Raw genomic sequence first — 18,152 nt, 5'->3', positions numbered from 1 at the left:
ATGCCTGCCACAGATGTGGGTGAAACGTTAATAATACTAATGCGGAAAACACACAACAACCCTTAATCAAACACTTCCTCATAGGAACAGCCTTGCTTTCCTTTAACGCAAGAGCACATTAACAAACCCTGGTTGGACACATGCCTTGTGCTGGGACGTTCCTAGACAGAATCCCCAGGAATGCAGTTGGAAAAAGGAACAGGAAATGGCTTGGAAAGTCTCTTCTTTGGACAGAGATCCTGGCAAGTGGAGAGTAGTGCTGGGCCAGAGGAACAAACAGTCTGATTTAGTGTAAGACAGGGTCCTCTATGTTAATCATACGCAAAAGAATCTGCAACGCACACACTTTGAAGCAGAAAGGAAGAGACTGTGGGGGTTCCTTCGGAAGACGTTTTTATGACACCTCGCTTACGCCAACACTAATGAAAACGGATGTGTTGCACCAGCTCCAAGCATCTAACAAATGAACGGAGCTCAATCATTTGGCAGAAAAAATATATAAGAAAATAAAGGCTTTTAAAACTACGGTTGTCTACACTGAGTTGCTACTCAAGTCAAGAAGATTTGCTCTTTTCCAACCTGCATTGTTGCTCTGACTCCATGGGCAGTGATTCTATCAAAACTCAAAAGTATGGTACATATTCACTTATCCTAATTAGGACAAGTGATTGCATCTTTCCCAATCTGCAATCTTTTAGGCATGCAAGGTCCTGAGATTGTGGGAATATACAGCTGTCACAGGCCATCCATTGTTGCCCAAAACAAATAACATTTTAGACTGTTTAGACCCACTATTCAGGGCAAACACATTGCAATATTCAGTGTGTTAACGCCATTGTACATCATGGAAATTCCATTGTTGAGTTGCATGGGTGTCCCCTTTGCACATAATATGAGGCATGAAGACTATGGCTCCATCTAACTTGCCATATAATCCAGTTCCTGAATCCAGATTAGGTAAAGGTTTTCCCCTGACGTTAAATCCAGTCTATCTGCTTTCAATTTGAATATCTGGCAGTGTAGACTCATATATGGGTGATGGTAGCATAGCGAGCCAAACCACTAACTGCAGGAGATCTGCTGACCAGAGGGTTGGCAATTCGAAGACGCAAATCGGGGTGAGCCCTAGCTTCTGCCTATCTAGCATGCGAGTAGATCAATAGGTACTGCCTCAGCAGGGAGGTAAACATGCACCCCATGCAGACATGCCGGCAACGTGTTGTCAAAGGTTTTCATGGCCGGGATCACAGGGTTGTTGTATGTTTTACGGGGTGTCTGGCCATGTTCCAGAAGTACAGTAGAGTCTCACTTATCCAACATAAACGGGCCGGCAGAACGTTGGATAAGTGAATATGTTGGATAATAAGGAGGGATTAAGGAAATGCCTATTAAACATCAAATTAGTTATGATTTTACAAATTAAGCACCAAAACATCATGTTATACAACAAATTTGACAGAAAAAGTAGTTCAATACGCAGTAATGCTACATAGTAATTACTGCATTTACTAATTTAGTATCAAAATATCACGATATATTGAAAACATTGACTACAAAAATGGCTTGGATAATCCAGAAGCTTGGATAAGCGAGTGTTGGAAAAGTGAGACTCTATATATATAAAAGAGTGATGGCATCAGGGCAGCGGACAAAACAACAAAACTACAGGCCCTCCAACCTCGAAATTTGGCAACACAACCATCATTCACGGCTCTAGGTTGATACAACAAAAAGAAAAGAAAAATAAAGTCCTAATTACAGGGAAAGGAATAATTGTTTTTATCCAATTGCTGCCAGTTAGAGGACTAATCTCTGCCCACTTGGTCTCCTAGCAACCTCCTCAGCCCAGGGGACAGGCACAGTTAGGCCTCACTTAGGCCTCTTCCACAGATTATCAGATTTGAACGGGAATATATGGCAGTGTAGACTCAAGGCCCTTCAACATAGCTATATAACCCACTTAGAATCTTATATTATCTGCTTTGCACTGGATTATCTTGACTCCACACTGCCATATAATCCACTTCAGTGTGCATACTAAACATAAAGACAACCATACAACAGACATTCAATACCACCACTACTTCAACAATTTCTCACCAACACCACCAGACAACGCCACAGCAACACGTGGCCGGGCACAGCTAGTTGTAATATATATGAGGCTTCTCTCATGTTCCCACAAGCTAGAGCTGACAGACAGGAGCTCACCCCGTCTATATACATTGGGGTAATGTCCAGCCTTGGATAAGTGAGACTCTACTGTATTCTCTCCTGACGTTTCGCCCACATCTACCTCTGAGGATGCCTGCCATAGATGTGGGCGAAACCTCAGGAGAGAATACTTCTGGAACATGGTCAGACAGCCCGGAAAACATACAACTCAATGCCGGCAACGATTAGAGAAGTCTATGGACAACAGAAGATCCCCCTCAAACAACCAGAGAAGGCCATTTCACAGATTCCAAACATGATCTTCTCCATCACCCAATTCCTGGCACAGCCAAGAATGTTTATCAATAGCTAGCCTACATCCATTTCACAACACCTTCGTTACACTAATAATAATAATAATAATAATAATAATAATAATAATAATAATAATAATAACAACAACCCTGAAGAAGGAGACAGAAGGCCTGATCCTTGCAGCCCAGGAGCAAGCCATCAGAACAAATGCAATTAAGGCCAAGATCGAAAAATCAGCTGAAGACCCAAAATGCAGACTCTGCAAGGAAGCTGACGGAACCATGGATCATATCCTCAGCTACTCTAAGAAAATCTCACAGACAGACTACAAACAGAGGCACAACTCTGTGGCCCAAATGATTCATTGGAACTTATGCCTCAAGTCCCACCTCCCAGCAGCAAAGAACTGGTGGGATCACAAACCTGCAAAAGTCTTCGAAAATGAGCATGCAAAGATACTGTGGGACTTCCGAATCCAGACTGACAAAGTTCTGGAACACAACACACCAGACATCACAGTTGTGATAAAGAAAAAGGTTTGGATCATTGATGTCGCCATCCCAGGTGACAGTCGCATTGACGAAAAACAACAGGAAAAACTCAGCCGCTATCAGGACCTCAAGATTGAACTTCAAAGACTGGCAGAAACCAGTGCAGGTGGTCCCGGTGGTGATGGGCACATTAGGTGCCGTGCCAAAAGATCTTAGCCGGCATTTGGAAACAATAGACATTGACAAAATTACGATCTGCCAACTGCAAAAGGCCACCCTGCTGGGATCTGCACGCATCATCCGAAAATACATCACACAGTCCTAGACACTTGGGAAGTGTTCGACTTGTGATTTTGTGATACAAAATCCAGCATGTCTATCTTGTTTGCTGTGTCATACAATAAAATAATAATAATAATCCGAAAATACATCACACAGTCCTAGACACTTGGGAAGTGTTCAACTTGTGATTTTGTGATAAGAAATCCAGCATGTCTATCTTGTTTGCTGTGTCATACAATAAAATAATAATAATAATCCGAAAATACATCACACAGTCCTAAACGCTTGTGAAGTGTTTGACTTGTGATTTTGTGATAAGAAATCGAGCATGACTATCTTGTTTGCTGTGTCGTACAATAAAATAATAATAATAATCATCATCATCATCGTTACACTTTCTATTGTTCTTCATGCAGGAACCCTGCCCACGAGGGTCTGCTTTTCAACCAGACCTTTCAAGAGATGCCGAAACCGCAATCCTATCTTGCTGTCTTCCAATATTTTCTTCCATGATCCCTAAGGCCTTGTTTTTCATTACCAGTCCTAAACTGCGCATGGAGCCGAGATGAGGAGTGGCCATGACCCCGCATGGCAACGCCAGACCCACAGAAGAAATCAAGGCATGATTAGCGACTGATTACCTTTAACTCTGCCATTGCAAATTCCTGCATGTGCTCCGTATCTGCTGTATCAGAACCCTTCCTAATCTTGTTCATGGAATAATTACAGGGGCTCCATCCTGCCAAATGAGGCCGTAATTAACCCTAATTGCTCCAAATGTAACTTGGCTAATTCAAGGAGATCAATTACTACTAAATGACTTAATATGACAAATTGCCGCATTAGAGAAGGAAGGGGGGGAGCCGTGTTCCGCGCACCGGGCACCATGTGTTTGCAGGCAACACATTGTTTTTGCAAATCTCATCATCACTGGGTTTGGCTTTGCTTCCTTAATGAAGGGGCTCAGCAAATAATAACGGGGCTCTCTCCCTCCAAATGGGGCTGTTTCCCAGACCTCTTGACTGCAGGAAACCACTTGGTTGATTCAGAAATCCACCCAACGCGCTGGCAATGGTGTTCTTAAGATATGAAATGCGGGAAGGCCAGGAGGAAGTGAGAAAGCAAAAAAGGATGGCTTACTTGTGCATCATGCTGGTAGTCCTGGGCTGCCACTTTGCAGAGTGGGTTGTTCTGGTCCCCGAGATGATGCGGATGATTATGCTGACCTTCCATCGTCGCATGCCAAAGGCCGCCTTTCAGCTCTGCGGGAAGAAGAACACAAATACAATTGCCTTATTCAAAATGAAAATATTACCTAAAGTAAATTTCTTATTTATAATGATACCCCTCAAAATATCAGAAATTGAATTGAACAAATGGCAACAATTAACAAATAAATCTATATATATAAAAGAGTAATGGCATCATGGCGACCCACAAAACAACAAAACTAAACACCCCACAACCTCAAAAATTGACAACACAACCCCTCATCCATGCCTCTAGGTTAATACAACAAAAAGAAAAGAAAAATAAAGTCCTAATTCGAGGGAGAGGAATAATTGTTTTTATCCAATTGCTGCCAGTTAGAAGGCTAAGCTCCGCCCCCTTGGTCTCCTAGCAACCCACTCACCCAGGGGACAGGCAGAGTTAGGCCTCACTTAGGCCTCTTCCACACTGCCTATAAAATACAGATAATCAGATTTTAACTGGATTAGATGGCAGTGTAGACTCAAGGCCCTTCCACACAGCTATATAACCCATATCTATATATATAAAAGGGTAGTGACATTTCAGCCTAGGACAAAACAACAAAACTACACGTCCCAGAAACACTAAACTTGGCAGCACAACCCCTCATCCATGCCTCTACGTTCATACAACAAACAGCTCCAGCTACTCCAGAAAACGGCCAGGCTTTGAGGCTGCAAGGCTATTCACTGCTAACTATATATATAAAAGGGTAGTGACATTTCAGCCTAGGACAAAACAACAAAACTACACGTCCCAGAAACACTAAACTTGGCAGCACAACCCCTCATCCATGCCTCTACGTTCATACAACAAACAGCTCCAGCTACTCCAGAAAACGGCCAGGCTTTGAGGCTGCAAGGCTATTCACTGCTAACTATATATATAAAAGGGTAGTGACATTTCAGCCTAGGACAAAACAACAAAACTACACGTCCCAGAAACACTAAACTTGGCAGCACAACCCCTCATCCATGCCTCTACGTTCATACAACAAACAGTTCCAGCTACTCCAGCAAAACGGCCAGGCTTTGAGACTGCAAGGCTATTCACTGCTATTCCACCTGGCCAACAAAGGATTCCCATAAGCCACAGCAACGCGTGGCCGGGCACAGCTAGTAATCTTATATATTATCTGCTTTAACTGGATTATCTGGACTTTACACCTTTACCCTCTACCTTAACTACCACCAGTTCCTCAATACTTTATTTCCCATACTACCATACTTCGCCACAGCAACACGTGGCTGGGCACAGCTAGTATTACCTAAAGTAAATTTCTTATTTCTCAAAATATCAGAAACTGAATTGAACAAATGGCAACAATTAACAAATAAATTTTGTAATAATGGGGGAAAAAACCCAGAATAAACAAATGCTATTGGTACAAACCACAAAAGGAAGGAGGACTAGGATTACCTGAAATCAAAAGTTATTATGAAGCAAACCAGTTGAGACATGTGGTAGAAGGGATGCTAAATAAAGTAGAAATAGACTGGATGGAAATAATTACTAAAGATATAGAAATGAGATTAGAAAATATATTTTTAAAGAACATTCAAAAAAGGAAATCAACCAAATGGGAAATGTATTAAAAACGTATTGATAATATGGAATAAATATAAAAACCACTTCATTAAAGAGAATTCTAAAAGAATGCCAGTGATAATGGAGAAGAAATTTCCTAAAAACTTAAAAAAATGTGATGGATAAGGAACTGAAAAGGAAGAAATTAGACAAAATTAGAAGTTGGAGGGAACAAATAAAGGGGAAAAACAACATAAAGGGACTCCTAGGTGATTTAAGTGTATCATGGCTTCATTGGGTCCAATTAGATAAATGGTTCCAAAATTGGCAAAGAAAGAGCTGGGAGGAAAGAGAGCCGACAAAATTTGAAAATATAGTATTAAAAGAACAGACTAAAGAGGGAAATGAATATCCCAAAGGGATAACCAGTATGATATATAAAATATTAATAGAGATTAAAGGTGGGAGGAAAGGGATAGCAACAAGGGAAATATGGGAGGAAGAACTGGGAATAAAAGTAGGAGAAAGAAATTGGGAAGAACTATGGAAAGCAAGAACACAAATATGTGGAAGCAATGGGGTCAGCATACGAGGACTAGTGGAAAGAAATCATACAAGTACACATGTTGTTTACCTAAGCAACCCGAAAGACAGTTGCGTCTGTCAATTTAGGTACCGCTTTATGCGGGGAGACTAATTTAACTAATTTACGACACCACAAAAAAAAAACCTCCAGCAGTGTGCGGAAGAATGAGGAATTACTCCATCAAGGACTCGGTGTCACAGTGGCACTGTGATCCTATGTTCAGATACGGTCAGGCTACACAGAGAAGCAAGTGAAATCCACAAGCACATGGGCAATTACAACAGAAAGGGGGAAACCATGAAAGTGAACACAATCTGGCTACCAGTACAGTAGAGTCTCGCTTATCCAACATAAACGGGCCGGCAGAACGTTGGATAAGCGAATATGTTGGATAATAAGGAGGGAGTAAGGAGAAGCCTATTAAACATCAAATTAGGTTATGGTTTTACAAATTAAGCACCAAAACATCATGTTCTGCAACAAATTTGACAAAAAAAGTAGTTCAATGCGCAGTAATGCTATGTAGTAACTACTGTATTTACGAATTTAGCAACAAAATATCACGATATATTGAAAACATTGACTACAAAAATGCATTGTATAAGCTAATCCAGAACGCTGGATAAGCAAGTGTTGGATAAGTGAGACTCTACTGTACTTTTTAAAAACCTCTAAAATCAGGACAGTAAATAAAAAGCAACACTCGGAAAACAAGGGAAGCAATCAGGACCAGCTAATACTTTCCAACAAAGGATTCCCGAAATTAGCCTGAAATGATACACTTTAATATATTGGGTTTATGGTTCCCATCCCCTTGATCAGGTTGTGTAAGTGTTATTTATTGCTATATAATTGTATTGTTTTACCTTGTTTAATAATGTGTTATTATGCTGCTATGTAATGTATTTTATTTATTTATTTCCAGCATTTATACCCTGCCCTTCTCACCCGGGGGGACTCAGGGCGGCTTACAACAGTTGGCAACATTTAATGCCAAGAACATAATAATAAAACAAAAACAGTACATATAATCAATTAAAACTATAAAAATACATCATTAAAATACATTATAACAATTAAAACACATGTAAATTAGATCCATTTGTCTAAAAACCTCATGCTTCAGCCTTCAATCGGACCATGTCGACGTTATCGTATTACTTGTTAAAAGCTTGTTTTCACAGCCTTTCTGAAACCCAGAAGAGTTGGGGCTTGTCGGATATTTGTATGTGTCGTTTTTATGATTGGAAACCGCCTTGAGTCCCATCCGGGAGATAGGGCGGTATATAAATAAAGTTTTATATTATTTTATTATGACACAGCAAACAAGATACACATACTGGATTTCGTATCACAAAATCACAAGTCGAACACTTCCCAAGTGTCTAGGACTGTGTGATGTATTATTATTATTATTATTATTTTATCATGACACAGCAAACAAGACAGATATGCTGGATTTCGTTTCACAAAATCACAAGTCGAACACTTCCCAAGTGTCTAGGACTGTGTGATTTATTATTATTATTATTATTATTATTATTATTATTATTATTATTATTATTATTGTATGACATAGCAAACAAGATAGATATGCTGGATTTCGTATCACAAAATCACAAGTCGAACACTTCCCAAGTGTCTAGGACTGTGTGATGTATTTTCGGATGATGCACACAGATCCCAGCAGGGTGGCCCTTTGCAGTTGGCAGATCGTAATTTTGTCAATGTCTATTGTTTCCAAATGCCGGCTGAGATCTTTTGGCACGGCACCCAGTGTGCCCATCACCACCGGGACCACCTGCACTGGTTTCTGCCAGAGTCTTTGAAGTTCAGTCTTGAGGTCCTGAGAGCGGCTGAGTTTTTCCTGTTGTTTTTCGTCAATGCGACTGTTGCCTGGGATGGCAACATCAATGATCCAAACCCTTTTCTTTTCCACAACTGTGATGTCTGGTGTGTTGTGTTCCAGAACTTTGTCAGTCTGGATTCGGAAGTCCCGCAGTATCTTTGCGTGCTCATTTTCCAAGACTTTTGCAGGTTTGTGATCCCACCAGTTCTTTACTGCAGGGAGGTGGTACTTGAGGCATAAGTTCCAATGGATCATTTGGGCCACGTAGTTGTGCCTCTGTTTGTAGTCTGTCTGTGCAATTTACTTACAGCAGCTGAAGAGATGATCCATGGTTTCGTCGGTTTCCTTGCAGAGTCTGCATTTTGGGTCATCAGCTGATTTTTCGATCTTGGCCTGAATTGCCTTTGTCCTGATGTCTTGCTCCTGGGCTGCAAGGATCAGGCCTTCAGTCTCCTTCTTCAGGTTCCCATTCGTGAGCCAGAGCCAGGTCTTCTATTATTATTATTATTATTATTATTATTATTATTATTATTATTATTAATGGCCTTTGTCCTGATGTCTTGCTCCTGGGCTGCAAGGATCAGGCCTTCTGTCTCCTTCTTCAGCGTCCCATTCGTGAGCCAGAGCCAGGTCTTCTCCTTACCAGCTTTTCCTTCAATTTTGTCAAGGAACTTTCCGTGCAATATTTTGTTGGGTTGTTGTTGTTGTTGTTGTTATTATTATTATTATTATTATTATTATTTTCCCCCAGGTAGGAAGCAGCAATGCTTTGTAGCTGCAAGGCCATTCAATGCTAATCTTACACGCATCTCCAGTTCAACCCATCGCACTATGGACTGTGACACACTTCCCCGCATTAGTCAAGGCAAACACAGGATGTCGCCAGTTCAAAAGTGAGTCACCCAAACGTCTGAGAAGAATGACTCCAAAGCTTATTGCAAAAGAAGCCCAGGCCTCAACAGAGAGAAATTTACACATGTTTAGGAACTAGCAACATGTGCGGTTGGGTATCTGCTTATGGCGAAAAACCTCAGCCACCACTTGTGAACTCGGACCCACAACTGTCTTGCTTGATGCTGTGACGCTGATCCTCTTCCCCTTCCGCTTTACCAAGAACGATGGACTTTCCAGTGAATGGTGCGCTCAAAATGCAACAGCCTCAATTGAGTCATCTTGGTTTCAAGTCAGCCAGTGATCCGTGTAGGAACAGACGTGTCCAGGAAGAAACAAACTCACGCCTTACCTGTGAGCATGCTTCTCTTGGGTGCAGCAAGGAGCACAAGGTGTGCTCGCCGGCTGTGACACGGGGATTCATAGTTCAGGCCGGTATGGCAAGGAAAAGTGCCGTATATACTCGAGTATAAGCCGACCCAAATATAAGCCGAGGCACCTAATTTTACCACAAAAAAACCTGGGAAAACATTGACTCCAGTATAAGCCGAGGGTGGTAAATTTCAGAAATAAAAATAGATACCAATAAAATTACATTAATTGAGGCATCAGTAGGTTCAATGTTTTTGAATATTTACATCAAGCTCAAATTTAAGATAAGACTGCCCAACTCGGATCAAATCATTATTCTCATCTTCTTCAATGTCAATGTGCTTATGGGTCCTTTTAATAACAATAGAGTAAAATAATACATGTAATAATGATAATAATAATAAATAGGGGAAAAAATACATGTAATAATAAATAGAGTAAAATAATAAATGCAATAATAATAATAATAATAATAATAATAATATCAGAGTGAAATAATAAGTAAGGTAAAGGTAAAGGTTTCCCCTGACATTAAGTCCAGTTGTGTCTGACTCTGGGGGTTGGTGCTCATCTCCATTTCTAAGCCGAAGAGCCAGCGTTGTCCGTAGACACCTCTAAGGTCATGTGCCCGGCATGACTGCATGGAGCGCTGTTACCTTCCTGCCGGAGCGGTACCTATTGATCTACTCACATTGGCATGTTTTCGAACTGCTAGGTTGGCAGGAGCTGGGGCTAACAGCGGGTGCTCATTCCGCTCCTAGGATTTGAACCTGGGACCTTTCGGTCTGCAAGTTCAGCAGCTCAGCGCTTTAACACACTGTGCTACCACATTATAATAATAATAATAATAATAATAATAATAATAATAATAATAATAGAGTAAAATAAATGTAATCCTAGCAACAATAATAGAGAAAAATAATAAATGTAATAATGCCAATAATTGTCACGACCCAGGCAGCAGAGCACCAATAACCATACACAGAAGCCAGAATCTATCTAATATCTTTATTAAGGAAATATATAAAGTTAATAAAAGCAAGCGTATGAATTAGTCCAGGAGTAGACCTTTCAGGAAAGGTCAAAATTAGTCCAAGGAAACAATGTCCAATATGAAATATTAAGGTCCAAAGTTGTAATCCAATAACCGAAACACTCACTTGCCAAGCAAGTGAGGGGAGATGACAAGGTCCTTTAGTCCATGAACTTGAGCAAGGCTAGGAAATAACTTGATTCTTGGAACACAAGGCTTGATTCAAGGCAACAAGGAAACAAGGAGCAAGAATAGGATCCGTGGAATTACTTGGCAAGGTCCGGAAAACAAGGCAAGATCCGGAGAGTAAAACAAGGCTGGAAACGAAGGCTTGAAATCGGGAACAAGGCTTGAAACAGGAACGAGGCTTGGAAACGGAGTAGCTGTCCACACACGCTACTCCGGTAGCTGACGAATTGACTCCGCAAGATCCCTTTGTGGGTAAAACACCTAAATAGGGTCCCGTTTTCCCGCCAAAGAGCAGTTCTCTGGAGAACCAGAAACGAAAGCTATTCTCTGAGTCCAGATGTGTGACTCCTTAAAGTTTCCCATGGAAAGCAGACTTAATCAGCTGAATGCTTAGCAGCTATCCTCGCACTCCTGCGAGAGGCCGCTTGAACTCCCCTCTGTTGTTTACAAAACTCATGGCGAGAAAACGTAGGAGATTTAGGTTCAGGGCTTGTTTGACAGACTTCTGGAAGACAAATCTCTTGCAGGTGCAAGGTTTCCAAATCTGGCTGGGAAAGTTCCAATTCTGACTGAAACGGTGAAAAACCCAAGTTTTCCTCTTCATCTAGCACCACAGTGCCAGGAACGGGACTACATGGCCCATGACTCATCACAATAATAATAGGGGGAAAAATAAACTTATTTATTTATTATTTATTTGCAACATTTATATACCGCCCTTCTCACCCCGAAGGGGACTCAGGGCGGTTTACAAGTATATATACATACAATATATTATATTATACAACTATATCGCAATATTATTAGTAATATTGCATGTAATATAAATATACAATTATAATAGTGAATTATTATTACATTGTATTACATCATAATATTATTATCAATATTACATGTATATACAATGTATTATAATATTAGTATAGTATATTATTATTATATATATCTTTATATCATTAAATTGATACAGGAGACATGGTGGAAAGATGTCTTCCTGGCCCCGCCTTCTTCATTCTGCTCCAGAATGGCAGTTAGTATAAGCTGACTCAAATATAAGCCGACCAGGACCCTCACCCGAGTATAAGCTGAGTGGGGCTTTTTCAGTTTTAAAAAGAGGGCTGAAAAACTAGGCTTATACTTGAGTATATACAGTATTTTTGCCTGGCTAGTATTGGCTTCAGAGCATCTCTGCTTGCACAGCTTCAGGAGTAACGATGAAATATCAGTTTTGAAAAGCGATCTGCGCCGACTCACATGATCCTCACTGAGACCCAAGGGACATGCTGTGCTGCTCAAAAGAGGAAGCTATTCTGGGATCCTGGGGACAAACATACTCTAGGTCAGGGGTCCCCAAACTTTTAAAGCAGAGGGCCGGTCCACAATCCTTCAGACTGTTGAGGGGCCGAATTATCATTTGAAAAAAAATACAAACAAATTCCTATGCATACTGCACATGTCTTATTTGTAGTGCAACAACAGCAAGAACAACGAAAGAACAATACAAATACAATATTTAAAAATGAAAACAATTTTAACCAACATAAACCTATTAGGATTTCAATGGAAAGTGTGGGCCTGCTACTAGCCAATGAGATAGTCAAGTTAATTAGGATTGTAGTTGTTGTTGTGTGCCTTCAAGTCATGTCAGACTTTGGCCGAGCCTAAGTCTAAAATTAATTATTATTTACTGCGTTTATTTACTACATTTATATCCCACCCTTCTCACCTCGAAGGGGACTCAGAGCAGCTGTATGTACATACAATATATTATATTATTAGCATAACACAATATTAGCATTATATATTACTATATTGAACTATACCACTATACTATTATATAATATCTAATATATAACATATAATTAATATTATTATATGGTATTACTATTAGTATTATATTGTATAACATAAGATTATTATCAATTATTTATATATATATATATATATATATATATATATATATATATATAAATGTATTATATTATTAAAACTGATATAAAAATATTATATTATAAAACTGAGGGCAGGGGCCAGGTAAATGACCTTGGAGGGCCGCATCCGGGCCCCGGGCCTTAGTTTGGGGACCCCTGCTATAGGTAGACGATTAAGGGGACGAGCGTTAGGTGCACCCTTTGTGGGTAGCAGATGCATCTCTCTATCTAAATCTATAATCTATATCTATCAACGTGGGTTGTATGTTTGTGGGCGATGTCCAGATCTGGACCAAACGTGGCACACAGACCTAACATGACCAATAGAAAATATTGGAGAGAACTGACCTACATATTGGGAGTTGTAGTTCACCCCGCATGCGACTCATAGTAGTTCATCGTAATAATAATAATAATAAGTTTATTTGTATCCCGCCTCCATCTCCCCCGAAGGGGACTCGGGGTGGCTTACAGCAAATTCAAAATACAAACAATGATAAAATATAAAACATCAGGACAAAAACGAAAACCAATAAAAAATATACACAGTAAGTTAAAGAACACAACGCAGAATTAAAACATCAGGTTAAAAACAAAGAGGTTGCAATAGTGGATAAGCAAAGTACAGTAGAGTCTCACTTATCCAAGCTAAACGGGCTGGCAGAAGCTTGGATAAGTGAATATCTTGGATAATAAGGAGGGATTAAGGAAAAGCCTATTAAACATCAAATTAGGTTATGATTTTACAAATTAAGCACCAAAACATCATGTTTAACAACAAATTTGACAGAAAAAGTAGTTCAATGCGCAGTAATGTTATGTTGTAATTACTGTATTTACGAATTTAGCACCAAAATATCACGTTATATTAAAAACATTGACTACAAAAATGGCTTGGATAATCCAGAGGCTTGGATAAGCGAGGCTTGGATAAGTGAGACTCTACTGTAACTATGAATATACAAAAATTCACACAGAAATCACACCGCGCAACTACGCATTTATTACATTAGTACACCTGGCACAGTCATATATTAAATCCTAGAAAAATGTAAGTCATATCGGCACCAACTGGATTTATGTTTTTATAAATCGGTACAGTTTTGGGCAGAATATCTCATTAGCCTTTAGAAAACTGAAACAATTTCTGAAGTTTCTCCATACCTCACAACCTCTGAGGATGCCTGCCATAGATGTGGGCGAAACGTCAGGAGAGAATACTTCTGGAACATGGCCACACAGCCCGGAAAACATACAACAACCCTGTGATCCTGGCCATGAAAGCCTTCAACAACACAATAATAATAATAATAATAACAACAACAACAACAACAACCTCACAACCTCTGAGGATGCCTGCCATAGATGTGGGCGAAACGTCAGGAGAGAATACTTCTGGAACATGGCCATATAGCCCGGAAAATATACAACAACCCTGTGATCCTGGCCATGAAAGCCTTCAACAACACAATAATATTAATAATGATGATAATAATAATGATAATAATAATAAAATAACAACAACAACCTCTGAGGATGCCTGCCATAGATGTGGGTGAAACGTCAGGAGAGAATACTTCTGGAACATGGCCATACAGCCCGGAAAACATACAACAACCCTTTGATGCTGGCCATGAAAGCCTTCGACAACACAATTTCTGAAGTTTCCAGCCTGCCCTTTACTTGCTCCTGAATCAGTATAGAAACCCAGTCTCAACAAAAAGACTAAAATATGTATTGTAATCTGATGTATTTGTATTAATTTTATATGTTGTACGCTGCTTTGAATCCCACTCATGGGAGAAAAGTGGGATAGAAATGAAGAAATAATAATAATAATAATTGTGCAGGTTTGTGATCCCACCAGTCCTTCTCTGCTGGGAGGTGGTACTTGAGGCATGTTCCAATGAATCATTTGGGCCACATAGTTGTGCCTCTGTTTGTAGTCTGTCTGTGCAATTTTCTTACAGCAGCTGAGGATCATAGGATCATTGATGTTGCCATCCCAGGTGACAATCGCATTGACGGAAAACAACAGGAAAAACCCAGCCGCTATCAGGACCTCAAGATTGAACTGCAAAGACTCTGGCAGAAACCAGTGCAGGTGGTCCCGGTGGTGATGGGCACACTGGGTGCCGTGCCAAAAGATCTCAGCCGGCATTTGGAAACAACAGACATTGACAAAATCACGATCTGCCAACTGCAAAAGGCCACCCTACTGAGATCTGCACGCATCATCCAAAAATACATCACACAGTCCTAGACACTTGGGAAGTGTTTGACTTGTGATTTTGTGATGCGAAATCCAGCATGTCTATCTTGTTTTATGTGTCATACAATAAAATAATAATAATAATAACAATAATAATAATACATCACACAGTCCTAGACACTTGGGAAGTGTTCGACTTGTGATTTTGTGATGCGAAATCCAGCATGTCTATCTTGTTTTATGTGTCATACAATAAAATAATAATAATAATAACAATAATAATAATACATCACACAGTCCTAGACACTTGGGAAGTGTTCGACTTGTGATTTTGTGATGCGAAATCCAGCATGTCTATCTTGTTTGCTATGTCATACAATAAAATAATAATAATAATAACAATAATAATAATACATCACACAGTCCTAGACACTTGGGAAGTGTTCACTTTGTGATTTTGTGATGCAAAATCCAGCATGTCTATCTTGCTTGCTATGTCATACAATAAAATAATAATAATAATAACAATAATAATAATACATCACACAGTCCTAGACACTTGGGAAGTGTTCGACTTGTGATTTTTTGATGCGAAATCCAGCATGTCTATCTTGTTTGCTATGTCATACAATAAAATAATAATAATAATAACAATAATAATAATACATCACACAGTCCTAGACACTTGGGAAGTGTTCGACTTGTGATTTTGTGATGCGAAATCCAGCATGTCTATCTCGTTTGCTGTGTCATACAATGAAATAATAATAATAATACCTCTAATCTGTTGCATGTGGAGAACCGAGCCCCTTAAATGTTTAAAGAGAAGACCTTCCTGACTGAACGTTCTATGCAAGTCCAACTGCTGCAATGTTCTTGCAAAGCCTGGCTAATGCACACGCATTGCATGCAGACCTCCCCTCGCATCAAATAGTTCAGCAAGGTAGAAAACGAAAGCCTTTGCCAGGCCCCTGCAGGAGCCTGACAGGTGCACTCCGGAAATCAGAAATGCCCACGGCACTTGGCACTGAAGTCCACGATCATTAGTTAACGGGGTCCCCATTAAGCAAACAGGCGAACTCCAGCAAGAGTTCATATCTGATGCACCCTGACGGACGCCCAAGGTGCACTCCCTTTCCAAGCCGGGCTCGGTAACAGCTGTGATCGGCTTAATCAGGTCTAGGCATCCATCTCCAGGTGCCTAGATCACGTCCACAGGCCAAATTCTTCTCCCCAATGAGCAAACAGCAGGAGGAGCAAGGAATACCTTCGAAGCCAGGAGTTGTGCCCACCAACACACCTCTCTCTTTGCTTGCGCAGCCAGCTGTTTCCCATCCGCTCTAGCCAACCGTGCCATTGAACACTAGGAAAAGCCAAGGGCCCAGGTCGGGCAAATGCTCCAAAAGGCAAAGGCATACAGAAGGCTTCCTTCCGTCTCCGTGTCTCATTAAACATTTGCCTTTCTAATGGAAACTGTCCATAACCAGACCTTCTTGAAAGGCTTGTTTTGAGCACTCAAAGGGAGAACCGGGACACAAAGATTACACAACATAGTAATAATATAATAATAATAATATAACATAATAACGTAACACAGGGGTCCCCAAACTATGGCCCGCGGGCCACATGTGGCCCATCGAAGCCATTTTTCCGCCCCCCACGGCACAAAGGCAGAATGGGGTCGGGCTAAATGGCCCAAGGGGTCTCTTCCAACCATTATTATTATTATTATTATTATCATTAAATATTGAGGCTGGGAGGCCATCAGTCAGGGGTACTTTGCTTGTGCTTTTGGTGCACAAAGGCAAAAGGGGTTGGACTAAATGGCCCAAGGGGTTTCTTCCAACCCTCTTTATTATTATTATTATTATTATTATTATTATTATATTATTATTATTATTATTATTATTATTATTATTATTAACATTGAGGCTGGATGGCCATCTATCAGGGGTGCTTTTCTTGTGCTTTTGGTGCACAAAGGCAAAAAGGGTTGGACTAAATGGCCCAAGGGGTTTCTTTCAACCCTCTTTTTTATTATTATTATTATTATTATTATTATTATTATTATTATTATTATTATTAACATTGAGGCTGGGTGGCCATCTGTCAGGGGTATTTACTTGTGCTTTTGGTGCACAAAGGCAGAAGGGGGTTGGACTAAATGGCCGAAGGGGTCTCTTCCAACCCTCTTTTTTTTTAATTATTATTATTATTATTATTATTATTGCTCAGCCAAGTATGGTCCGGCCCTCCAATGGTCTGAGGGATCATGAACTGTCCCCCAGTTTTAAAAGTTTGGAGACCCCTGACGTAACATAATATAATAATAATATATCATAATAACAATAATAATAATAATAATAATAATAATAATAATAATAATAATAATATGAAATCCAGCATGTCTGTCTTGTTTGCTGTGTCATAATAATAACTACTTTATTCTTGTATCCTGCCCCATCTCCCCAAGGGGACCCGGGGCGGCTTACATGGGAACCCGGCCCAGCAATATACAGTAGAGTCTCACTTATCCAACGTTCTGGATTATCCAACGCATTTTTGTAGTCAATGTTTTCAATATATCATGATATTTTGGTGCTAAATTAGTAAATACAGTAATTACAACATAACATTACTGCTTATTGAACTACTTTTTCTGTCAAATTTGTTGTATAACATGATGTTTTGGTGCTTAATTTGTAAAATCATAACCCATTTTGATGTTTAATAGGCTTTTTCTTAATCTCTCCTTATTATCCAACATATTCGCTTATCCAACATTCTGCCGGCCCGTTTATGTTGGATAAGTGAGACTCTACTGTACAATAAAATACAATACAAAATACATCCCAATTACAACAAATTAATACATCAGAACTATAAAATCACAACATCACACCACAAAAGCCTAGCCAGCAGCCAAGGGCGACACAATGGCAATTCAATCTTGGGGCAGAGGAATAAAATTATAGTTGTGCAATATATTAGGAGTACTAATAACATATGATAAAGTGCAGAGGCTAGGATATGGGTTTCCCGATGGTCTTGGGCAAGCCCTGTAAAGGG

General features: G+C 39.9%; 2 protein-coding genes across 2 annotated transcripts in view; both read right to left on the bottom strand.

The window, feature by feature from the left end:
• nek6 (NIMA related kinase 6) overlaps positions 1–15,891 on the bottom strand; it is an 82,881-nt gene extending 66,990 nt beyond the window's left edge. The window contains exons 1-2 of the mRNA XM_062959498.1: positions 15,861–15,891; positions 4,383–4,504 (exon numbers count right to left, since the gene is read on the bottom strand). Of these exons, the coding sequence (XP_062815568.1) occupies positions 4,383–4,504; positions 15,861–15,876 (138 nt within the window). The 5' untranslated portion in view covers positions 15,877–15,891. The remainder of the gene's footprint in view (positions 1–4,382; positions 4,505–15,860) is intronic.
• lhx2 (LIM homeobox 2) overlaps positions 4,383–18,152 on the bottom strand; it is a 166,114-nt gene continuing 152,344 nt past the window's right edge. Inside the window, exon 5 of the mRNA XM_062959496.1 lies at positions 4,383–4,504. Coding sequence (XP_062815566.1) covers positions 4,499–4,504 — 6 coding nt within the window. The 3' untranslated portion in view covers positions 4,383–4,498. The remainder of the gene's footprint in view (positions 4,505–18,152) is intronic.

Source organism: Anolis carolinensis, unplaced genomic scaffold (assembly GCF_035594765.1).
Source record: "Anolis carolinensis isolate JA03-04 unplaced genomic scaffold, rAnoCar3.1.pri scaffold_7, whole genome shotgun sequence".
NCBI lineage: Eukaryota > Metazoa > Chordata > Lepidosauria > Squamata > Dactyloidae > Anolis > Anolis carolinensis.
Note: the sequence above shows the minus strand (reverse complement) of the source record. Positions and strands in the feature narration are given on the sequence as shown.